This window comes from Teleopsis dalmanni, chromosome 2, assembly GCF_002237135.1.
Source record: "Teleopsis dalmanni isolate 2A chromosome 2, ASM223713v2, whole genome shotgun sequence".
In the NCBI taxonomy this organism is placed as follows: domain Eukaryota; kingdom Metazoa; phylum Arthropoda; class Insecta; order Diptera; family Diopsidae; genus Teleopsis; species Teleopsis dalmanni.
The window spans coordinates 194,422,100-194,434,399 of record NC_051847.1 but is presented as its reverse complement, the minus strand read 5'-3'; the positions used below and the strand labels follow the sequence as shown (position 1 = coordinate 194,434,399).

The window sequence follows — 12,300 nt, the reverse complement described above, 5'->3', positions numbered from 1 at the left end:
GTTCATTTTGGAGCCTCTCTGGCTCTGAGTTTATAAAACCATATCCATAGCATAAAAGCTTGTCGATTAAGTATTTTGGATCGTTGATCGGAGATTCGGTACACGTCTTCTGGTTGGCTTTTAAGAGGTGGCAAATACAAGAATGGGGTTATATGATCTTGCACTATATCTATCTGCTAGTATGTTTTGTATATCTTTATCTTTAGATCTTTATAAAAATAATATCTTTACATTAAGGAAACTAACAAATACAGACCTTTTATTGATTTATGTTTCTTAGTGAAGCGCGATATATCATTACTATCAACGATGGAACCGTTCTAGATTGAATTGCTTTCATTGCTGTTTAGTTATCTATAAAAATACTAAAATTCGAAGTAAATGGTATCATCATAAAATTGTTTTTGATTGTGTGTATCTCAGCTTGATAAATATTAAAAGAATAAGGGGAACGGTATAGCTATCGTAGTTGCAAGTCCTTTGTGTTCCTCTCTCTCTCTCCGTGTTTCAGCTGTATATTTTGATGGCAACTTTAGCTCTACATGTCACATTCTAAGCTACAGGTCTCGGATTCGGATCTTGGAAAAGCTACGGATCTCGACTCTCATTTTGGTTTGGTTAAAATTTTGAACCAAATCTTTAATCATATCAATATAAAATTTTGAATAGATGCGCTTAAGTTAGTGGTTGTGTTTAACGATAATTTCTTTAAATGCTTATTTAAAGCTAAAAAATAATAATATGCTATCTGAATTTCTATCTTGTCTATTTAATGCGTATAATTGCTGTTAGTATGTGCGGACTTGATAATATTTTGTAGAGTGTCCCATTGTCGTCTAAGCTGAATTATTGTATTTGCTATTTTTAAATTGCATATCACAAACCGTACGTCGAAAGACAAAAGTTCATTGCCAAAATAAACTGAAACAGTTTTCTTTTCAGATATTTTTAATGTTTGTGCTCGAGTTACGATTCGCATAAAAATTTAAGTTAAAATCCGATTAACTCATGAAAACTTAGGACAGCTGTCGATATTTCATAGACACAATTTAACCAATAATTAATCACATTAAAGTGAGACGCCGAAAATCATGTGTGAAAATAAACACAAAAAAAAATAAAAAACATCACAAAAACAAATATAAATGAGTATGCAGAAAAGGTTTCCAAGTCTGTGTTGCCACCTAGTTAATGACCACACTCCGAGTCCCAGTCCGAGTCTGAGTCTCAGTGTTTGGCTAATTATATTTAATGTGGTCCACATTTAATTGTTTGCCACATTAAATGACTTGAGCCGAGCAGCATTTCAACTTAAATGATTTTCGTAGGCAAATACTGAGGCAGCAGACAACAACCGAAAAGACATTTAACTATGACAGACAGAAATTAGACCGAAAGTCAGTTGAGACCCATACCGACATGTCAAAGTTGCTACCACAAATGTCAATAATCTGAACTCAATAAACTCAGTTGCCTCAGTTGCCTCAGTTGCCCAACAAAATGCTAATTAATGCAAATACTTAAATAATTTGCCAAATGTTTGGAGCTTAATTGATAAGAGATTAGCAATAATTAGGCAAGTGGTGGGGATTGTTTACTTTTGAGACAAAATTTTTATTTAATAGCAATTTGGGAAATTAATTTATTATATTTATTATTTTTTAAACAATTATTATTATTATTACTGAAGTATATTTTGGCTTTATAAGGTAAGTGGCTTTGTGTGAATATCTGTTCTATTAATGAAGTCAGAAGCCATAGTGTTTTCCGGAGCTTTCAGCTTTGAGGAAGTTGACAGATTAGATAGTTAAATAGCCGTCAAATTTGTGGTGTTAAATTATAGAATTAAGACAGACTTTACTTTTGTTTATAATAGTTTTCAACGCACAGTGCATGGTGCGTGCAAGATATTGCATTAGCCTCTGAATTATGTACTCTTTATACAAGCGCAGAGATTTTATGGTCTTCCAAAAATGTCAACAACTAAAATTAGGCCTTTATTCAAATGCCTTTATTTCTCTAATGGGATATCTTTTGATAGTCTTCATTTTTTATTAAAAGAAAGTTCCTTCAAACTGCGAACAGTTCGCTTAACCAAACAGAATTGCTTGTACTGTCGATGTTGGTTTGAGAGAGCATTCATTGGAGTACTAATTTCATCAGCCTCTATTTAAGATAATTTAATCATGGACAATCCGTGGTAATTGTTGTGGTGAGAAATTGATAGTGAGTTCTCCTGATTGCAAAGTACCGTGCCAGCAGTACGAACTCAGAGTTACTTGTAGTGGATTGCTCAGATTAGTGATAGCGATTTTTTTTTAATAACCCCTTCCAAAAATATGGTTGCATTTTCGTCGGTCACAGTTGTTGGTATCAATAAAATGTTTGAGAAGAGCAAAAAATTGTTTTGTTCGAAAAGTCTCGTTTTATTTAGTGTCCTGTTTCTTTAACCTGTCATAAAATGGTTCATCGCTAATGAGAATATTATTTACTTATTTTATTAATTGGCCTTCACATGTGTAAATTGTTCTCGGTCGCGTTCAGTAGTCTTCTCCCGCCAGCCGGATCAGTAGCCTGCTGCCGTCAGTTATTAGAACCGCGTGACATCGTATCAGTAGTTCTTTTGCTGAAGATGTGGACGTCCTCAATCTTGTTTTTCATCAGCACGTACATAATTAAATTCATTTATAGCTAGAGCATTTTCTTCCATTCCTATAACAAAACCAGGTCATAGAGTAATTTAAATATAGCTTATACAGCCAATGAGTTTATACTGCGTGAAAAATAATATGTATGGATAGCAAGTTTCTTAGAAATATAAGAATTCTTTTGCGCTTTCCATTTTGTAACCATTAGATTGGTTAAGTTAGATTAGATTAAATTAGGTTAGGTTATGTAGGTCGAGTAAATCTTTATGAAATCAAGTCCATGATACCTTTGCATATCTTTGTTTAAAAATTAAGAATCTATAAGAATATAAGTACACCTTCCGAAAAGCATCATCGATTCTAAGATAAGATCTAGATGTTGTTATTTTATAATTTGGGCAGCCTAAACCGCGAATGTTCAACATAAATGTGGAAATATATTGTACTACGGCTGTGAAACACAGAAGCGCACTCCAGACATATAGAGAGTAAGATGCAAGCTTTTGTTAACAAGTGTTTATCAAAAATTCTAAAAATATTGTTGCCAGATCGAATAAAAAAATAACGCCTGCTGTACCAAACCACTCAAAAACCAGCACAAAATTAGAAGAAGAATTCGAAGTGGATGGGCTATACGCTTAGAGAAGCGAGAGATTATATAGCAAGCAAGCATTGGCATAGAATCCACAAGGTTTCAGAAGACCTGGTGCGCCAGTAAAAAAGTGGAGAAGCACGGTCAAAAGTGAGCTAGCTGAAGTATGATGTATATGGAGCGACATCTACAGAGAAGCATCAAATAAAGTTCAATTTTAAAGAATTATTGAGGCTCTATGCTCCACTGAGGGAAGTGGAGAATAGTAGTAGTAGTATTTTATAATTTTATACCATCGCTTCACAGTGGCAAATAATGAGGCTTCATCGCCAAATGTGAAAGTAAGTTGATTGATATACTCTTGTCTTGAATGAACTATCAACATACAATAAGAAAAGTTATGTGTAGTTCAAAAAGCATAAGAGAAATGATGTAGTAAATTTATTCTTATAATTTTCATTCTTATTTTATATAACTTGATAGCCAAAAAATAAATTTCATCGGGAGTTCAAGTCTCACACTATAGCTTTCATTATCTATAGGAGTGAAGGAGGGAATTTTTTCTTATAATTTGTTTAATATCTTACGTGATTTGGGATTAGTGTAAAATAATATAAGTATTCTTAAAAATTTGAAGCTCTTGAGAGTTGTCAAATATTTTGATAACTCTCGTTTTGAATTAAATTTTGCATCGAATACGGATTTGTAAATTATGACAAAATTTTGACAATATCAAACCACCCACAGGCAATAACAATTTAACACTTATATAATCATTAATTACAAAATAGCATTCAGATGAAAGGGAAAGAAACAAATTCCAGTAAATAATTGAATTAAGATAAATTATACAACATATGTATGTACAATGAAGTGGTCCATTATAGACAAAAAAAAAAATAATAAATGAAAAAGTGCTACCAAAAATTTATTCAAATGAAACACTTAAAATTAAATAAAAAATGAAGTTTGAACATTAACAAAATGATAAACAAAATAATAATAAAAAAAAAAATTAATAAAATTTATTTTAATGTGGAAAAATGTTGCCAACACATCAGCGCAACTGATTTTTACGTCACCAATCTGAAGTCGTACGCGCGGTCACATTTACTCGTAAAATTGGTGCACTTCAAAACCCATAAAACCCAGAGTGCACCTCTGAGATCGTGTATAGTAACACCAACACAAGTGACACACAGTGTGCGCTCATACAGATATCGATGAGATACAATGGAAATTGCAAGCAACAATGACAGCATGAAGTATGCTAAGCTTCCACGCGACGCAGATAAAAATGATTAAATGAAACAAAAGGAAAAAATCACAAATAATAATAAAACAATCAAACAACTTCTTGAATTGTTTATTACGCAATTTTCAACTTTTTTCTATAAGTAAAATTTATTTTGTATCTATTTTTTTGTTTATAATCATTTTGTTTTATAATTTTGTAGCCTTTTTTTTTTGGCTCTGAAATTGGGTCAAAAGAGGCAAGTTGGCTTTTTCAATTGAAGCAAAAATAAAACAAAAAAAAATTAAAAAAAAAAAACGTGAACATCTGAACCTTTACTGGGCCAAATAAAAACACTTCCCAGTTCATTGTCACTGATGTAGCTGTTGCCCTTCAAACCCATCCATTCATAGCGCTATATTTGTATCTATAATCACATGAAGAATGCACTTCACGTTACCACTTAATGCACTTCAAACATCTTTTTTTTCTCTTTAAGTTAACATTTTTTTTTGTTTTTCCTTCTAATTGAAACAGCTCTAGTCTTGAGTTTATTCATTAGCGCTTCAAAACTATATTTAATCACGATTTCTTACAATTTTACAAAAAGATACATAGATACATAACTTGATGTGTCACTGCTTGGTGCGATTTTGCCCGAAGCTGTTTTTTGAGATGCTTTGCTCTGCTTTTAAAATTATTTAATAAATTGTTACAATTGTCGGCAATTAAGCTTGTTTTGGGATTAAATAAACATTTGAAGCTCAAGGATTATTGTAAGGTAAATAATATATGCAAATTGTTTTTAAGAAATACTCACATGCAAAATGAAAGTGAAATACAAATTGGGATTCACAAATTGGAGTATTACGTCTACTGTTATCTAACCTGAAGTCAGTCATGGTAATACAAATTTAAAATGAAGTATTGAAATCTACATAATAATGAAATTAAATCAAAATTACATATTTAAAACTTTATTTATTAACTTGTATTGTGGTTATATTAAATTTTTAATAATCAATTCTTAAGATCCTAGCAGCTCATAGTGGCTGCCATATAAAACGCAGTGAATCAATACCCCCATTCAGCTTTTTGACAGGCTTAAGTATCCTTGTGTTGTGTTAGTTCCTCGACATAACTTCAACTCGCACGTTGTTTATGCCATTCCAGATCCCTGGTTGTGTCCCCCTTCATCTCAACCAACCAAGTACTCTTCCTACCCGCCTCTTGCAAGTCATGCGAACCAAGTACTCTTCCTACCCGCCTCTTGCAAGTTATGCGATAAATGGGATTCTAATGCACTCATTATTCCACTCCGTAACCTTAGCTGTCGCACAACTCTTGTAACTTATTTAACCCAACCATACCCAACCATCCCCTTCTTATACTTTCTGACCACCTATGCCACGAACATGCTTTCGGGCTTTAATAAACTTAGACCTACAATCTCTTGACTACATCTCTTCACCTTAATTACTGAAATGATTTTTCTATATTGCAGTGAAAATCTTCTTCATTCATTCCTAAGAGGTGGTTTTAGTGGGTTTAAGTTTTACACTGTGGTTGTTCATGTTTTCCATGTACTATAGGCAAAAACAAAAAAAACGCTGTGGGTTTACGGCTTAAAACACTTTTAATTTTTTATAGGAATATACATTAAAATCTTTCGAATCATCGATATAAATTAACATATAATAATAAACTGCTTTAGTGTGAATTAGTATAACTGTCAAGCCAAAAAGCTATTTCGTGATCACAACTACAATCAGGTGGCCCTCCTCAGTAAATGAGCTGAGGCCGTTGGTAAGTTATCTGACTGGCCACTTTAGGTTGTGTTATCATCTTAACAAGATTGGACTGTTATAGGAAATAGAATATCGACTCTGTTTGGTGGTAGATAAGATTTCTAGAAACTTTCTGACCGGGTGGATTTGATTTAAGCTAGGAGGAGAATGATACGCCGAAAGCTCTAATTGTCATTAATAATGAAATATGTTAAAAGGTGACATGTTGGCTGATATTCGAACAGTCGTGGGTCTTCTATTTAGTTGGGGTCAGATAGTAGCAGCAATTATGTGGCATAGTAATAATATTCCGCTCTTTTGAGAGTCTGTGTATTGTGAAATTCTTTTCTACTATAAATTGTTAAATATTGGAATGAGACTACTTTGCTTTGCTTACCTTTACTTTGCACAATGGGTCAGATAGTAGCATTAATTATGTGGCATAGTAGTAGCTCTCTGTTCTGTTGAGAATCTGTGTATTGTTAAATTCTTTTTTATATTGACATAATCAAAATGTTTTCCAACTTTTCATTGCTGATACGATTAAATTCGTAACAATATTATTAAATTTTAAGATCGGAATGGAACTAGTTTGATATATAACATCGTATACAGAATTACATACAAGAGTAATATAAGGAAGTTTTTAAAAACTCATTCAAAGTTTCTATGAAAATATTTTATTAAAAAACATTATTTATTAGGTGTACCGGTATGAAATGAGCGTTTTTGGTGAAAATAAAACACTAATTATTAATAGGAAAGTAAAAAACATTTTATTCAAAGTATTGGCCATTGCTTTCTACACATTTTGACCACCTTTCTGGCAATTTGTGGATACACGCCAAAAAATTGTTCGTCTTTTAAAGCAAACCAACCAGACACCCAATTTTCGACCTCCTCGTAGGAATCAAAGTGCTGCTCAACCAATGCGTGTCCCGTCGATGAAAACAAATGGTAGTCGGAAGGAGCCAAGTCTGGTGAATACGGCGGGTGGGGTAGCAGCTCCCAGTCAAGTGTTTTGATTGCATCCTAAACCCGTTTTGCTTTGTGTGCAGGTGCATTGTCATGGAGCAGAATTACCTTGCCTTGTCTTCTGGCCCATTCTGATCGTTTCTCGATCACCTGGTATATCTAGTGTAAGTTGGGTCTATACTTTAATGTAGTATAAAACACAAATCTATTCTTGTTACCATCACTAATAAAAGATTATCTATCAACAAAACACTATGTAAAAAACGTTCTTATTAATATTATCATACTTGTATAAATCTTTGCGTATTCTAAGATTTTAAAGAAATCATCGACATTGTTGTTAAAGTAATTAGTAATATTGGGCATTCAATATTATTGTATTATTTATCCTTTTAACAATATTAGGACTGGCAATTTTGTGTTGATAGCTGGTGTCTGCCAGGTGTCATGTATCGATCCGAGCATCTAAATTTGATTTGTTAAAATGCAATTTTTTCGTTATGATTTAAAAAATAAATATAAATAAATAAATATTTTTTATACTAAAAATTTGGATATTAAAAAAATTTTATTTAATTTATTATTTAATGATTTTAATTCAAGAAATCCCAGTTATAGTTTGCTTCACCTGCACGTATTCGTTTTTGTACGTAAATTAAGTGAATTCTGAATAAACGGAATTCGATGAGCGCTTTCTTGTGTAGGTCACTTTCGATTTTGTTTCAAGTGGAAATTATCCACAATCAAACTCATCAACCATCAACCATCAAAAAAAAAATAAAAAATAAAATTGAAACAATAAAACATCAACAGCGACCAACAAAAACGATACATTTGACCATAACAACCAGACTATGAGTAACAATAGCAACTGTTTAAGAGAGCTCCAATTTGGAAACGTCATTTAACACTCCAATGAAGGTTGTACGAGTCGTGGTGGAGACTTAAGTGCCCTAAAAGTATCTCAAAACAAAAAAATATATCTTGGTAGTTGAAAGATTGCAACTACATTGGCAGCAAGCAGATACGAATGGTTTCGTTGCTATACTTTGGCTGCACTCACTTAGCTCACAATTTCTGCTGGCACTGAAGCCTTCTTCGGACCAACTCTAATTGATTGTCAAAAACTGCTGAATCCATTGTAAAAACCAATACAAAGCATTAATGAAGAGACAAGTAATTCAATAAAAAATAATCAAATGAAATAAACTAAGATACGAATGTACAGTTGTTCAGATCTTGGCTCTCTTTGGTTATTTGAGAGATTTGGCTCTTATTAAAAATTGATTTTATTAAAGTTAAATTAAAAGTATTTTTATTTTGTTCGGAAGATACAATTTTTGGGAGTAAGTCTATGTGAAGTTAATTTAACAAAAAATCAAAAAAAAAAAAACAAAAAAATTATCTTAAATTGAAGCGTCAAGCATTACTAAATGCCAAGCAATGTTCGATTCATATAAATGCGTGATGGTTCGCTTGGTTTGGTATCAGTTCGAAATTTGCTCTTCTTAATTAAGTTTACAATTCACGTGAACCGAACTTTTAAGTGGATATAAGTTGTAAAAAGGATTCGGAGGATTTATTTGGCATAAGATGCGTACATTCATTTTAGTGACTTGTTTGGCCGTTGCCGCTGTGGCACGTCCCGAAGCAGGATATACATATAATGCTATACAACAACAGCATCAATTGGGATTACCACAGAATGGTAGGTTGACTGGTGGACACATAATGGAATAAAAGTGTTATTAGTAGTGAATGTGAAAAATGGAAATAATTAAAGTTTAATGATGAAAAAAGTTTTTATAAGTAGAAGAAGAAAAAAACTGTCAAGTGCTGTGATGTGTCTCAGTAATTGTTGAAAAAATATTTCAATTTAAATGACAATTTTCGTTATTTTTGAAAAGATTTATGTACAAAAAGTTTTATTTAAATTGTAATCTATATTGTAATCTTATTATAACATAGTTATTTCAATCAAATAGTTTCAGAAGAAACACTGAATTAATTAACTGAAGTTGTTTTAAAATTATTTTTAAAGTACTATAGTTTTAGGTAAAATGTATATTAAAAAAGTTTTTTATTTAACTAAAATTGAAAACAAATTAAGATAACGACTATTAATAGTAGCCTTATTTGTTTAGAAAAATATTTTACTTAAAGAAATTTTTTAATAAAAAAGTCTAATAACGAAAGTTAATACTTAACGTCGTCTGAAATAGAAAGCGATTAATGGATTTAACTTTCAAAAGTAAAATACTTTTCTTTGAAAATCAATATATGATAACCATCAACACCTCATCATCAGTATCAGCATCAACATTCTTATAACCTTTACCTTCCATCTGACTAAAGAAAGGTTTTCCAAAAATCTTGGTTTTATATTACATTAGGTAAATATTAATATTGTTAAATTTATCTTCTGAAATGAGGTGTAGCTGAAGTCAATAGTTAGCATAGTCTAAACTTAGTCTGAAATAGAAATATATAAATGAATGTATTCCTAAAAACTTTTAGATCATTTTAGAACTTTTATAATCATCATTAATTTCTGTTATTAACATTAAGATTTTATGAAAAGAGCGATTAGCGAAAGTTTTAACTTACCATAGTCTGATATGGAAATACGAGATGATCTAATCATTTAACTTCCTTTTAACGTCTTTCAACTTCTGCCGAAACATAGGGCAGGATAAACTAGGTGAAAACTAGGTAGCAAATAATGTTGTGAAAGTTGTTTTTGTTAGAAGTAATATCAATAAAGTTCCAGACAAAATAATTAGATAAGTGATTAGGAGGAAATTAGGCGAAAATTTGCAAGATTTTATTAATTAGTATAAATTGTGCCCTTTGAGACATTAGTACTGATAACAATAATTTTTAAGTAATTAAATATTTTATTTCTAAACATTTATTTACTAAATTTTATTTTAATTTGATTCGAGTTGTTGACTTTAAACATATATAGCTGAAAGTCCATTACAATCAATACGATGAGCATAACTAGGAACCTGAATTTTTTAAAATTGTTTTTAATTTATTCAGTTTTTATTCAATTTTTATTCAGTTTTTATTCAATTTTTATTCAGTTTTAATTCAATTTTTATTCAGTTTTAATTCAATTTTTATTTAATTTTAAGTTAAAATTTATTCAGTTTTTATTTAATTCTTAATAAATTTAATTTATTTAGTCCATTTTTTTTAAATATATTTAGTTTTCATTAAATTTTTATTTGATTAAATAAAATTTCATTAAATTTCTATTTAATATTTATTTAATTTTTATTCAGTTTTTATTCAGTTTTAATTCAATTTTTATTCAATTTTTATTCAATTTTTATTTAGTTTTTATTCAATTTTTTTTGTTTTTATTCAATTTTTTTTAATTATTGATAAATTTATTAATTTTTTATTGGTTGTTTTTCAATACATTCAAATTTAAATCCATTTTTTTCAATTTATTTAGTTTCTTTAAATTTTTATTCTACTTTTATTTAATTTTTATTAAAATTTTATTTAATTTATTTAAACTTTATACTTTGAATCAAATAATTTCACTCAACTTAATTAATTATATATGTGGTAACTTTTATTTTTATTTTTCTTTAGTACTTTTCAAATGTATTTATAACATTTTTATAGCAAAATGCTAATTTAATCATAATTTAGAAAGTAGATTACATTATTCCGAAAGATCTCCTCACTCCTTGTCACATGATTAATAAAATTTACAATCATTATTGAAAAATTATGACACAAATACTCCTTAGAAGTATTTTTTTTTTGACCTTATTGATTCCAATATTTCATTATTTATTAATAGCTCACCTACTTCAGCCCTTGGTACATCAACAATTACCACAAGAGCAGGAATTTGCTACATTTGGAGTACCACAAATGAGTTATAATGCACCAACTGTTAACGCTGCACCACTCTTAACAAACCCAAACGAACAATTATCCTCACCAATTGTACCAGAGGATCCTGCCATATCACAAGCTTTACCAGTACAACAAGATTCCTATAATATGGCTTATCAACACTCCTCCCTGCCACATGAAAGTGGTTATGCCTATCAGCCAGCACCAACAAAAGTACATAAACATATCTATGTACATGTGCCACCAAAAGATTTTGAAGAAGAAGATGCCATTGAAACACGTGTACACCATCAAGTTGGACCCAAACAGAAGCACTATAAAATTGTATTCATAAAGGCACCATCAGCACCAGCTATACGTGCACCAATTGTAGCACCACCACCACAAAACGAAGAAAAGACACTCATCTATGTATTGCATAAGAAACCAGAAGCCGCACAAGATATTATCATACCCACTGCTGCACCAACTAAACCATCCAAACCAGAAGTATACTTCATTAAATACAAGACCAAGAAAGAGGAGGCACCAGTTTATGGTCCACCACCAGTTGCTATAGAAATGGATCCACGCAATGCTGATTCAGCTATCAATGCAGCACCAGCTGTTGAAGATTTTGCACCTATGGAAAATGTTGAGTTATCTGCACCCTTAACAACACTTCAACCAGCTGTAGATGAACCACAGCCACAACAGTTTGTTAGTGAGTTACCAGCTGGTGTTTATGGTGCACCCACAGCTTCTGCCTTAACCAATGATGAAATACAATCTACAGTGACTTTGCCAAATAATCAATATTTGGCACCAGAATCAACACAAGCTGTGATTGCCACTGAAGCGCCACATGTCCCAGCGACCAATTATGGTCCACCAACAAGATTTTTCATAAAGAAACGCAAATAAATTATTTGTGTAGATTTTTTACAGGATCTTTAAAAAATTGTTCTAATTAGTCATTGTGTATATGTTCACGTTTCACATGATGTTCACGAGGTGTTCACATCATGCATCAGCAACTGCATCTGCACCACATTAAACAGCACTTTTTCGTTGCGGACCATATTGAGAGGTTTTTTTGTTTATTTTGTTTTCATTTAATTTGTGCTGTATTTCATTTTTATTTTTTATATTTTAGTGTATAAACGAATTTGTTATGTAATATATAAAAAAATATACCAAAAA

General features: G+C 31.0%; 1 protein-coding gene across 1 annotated transcript; it reads left to right on the top strand.

Annotated features, from left to right (window-relative positions):
• The first annotated feature begins 8,829 nt into the window (after positions 1-8,829).
• On the top strand, positions 8,830-12,085 carry LOC119676478. Its single transcript, XM_038087718.1, has 2 exons — positions 8,830-8,944; positions 11,060-12,085. The coding sequence occupies exons 1-2, from the start codon at positions 8,830-8,832 to the stop codon at positions 12,019-12,021; spliced, it is 1,077 nt and encodes a 358-aa protein (XP_037943646.1). The 3' UTR covers positions 12,022-12,085.
• Positions 12,086-12,300: the final 215 nt, after the last annotated feature.

Bases quoted from the DNA above. Each gene is read 5' to 3' on its own strand.
- LOC119676478 (XM_038087718.1), top strand. From the start codon at position 8,830: ATGCGTACATTCATTTTAGTGACTTGTTTGGCCGTTGCCGCTGTGGCA. The intron at 8,945-11,059 runs GTAGGTTGACTG...ATTTATTAATAG, and splicing joins ATTGGGATTACCACAGAATG to CTCACCTACTTCAGCCCTTG.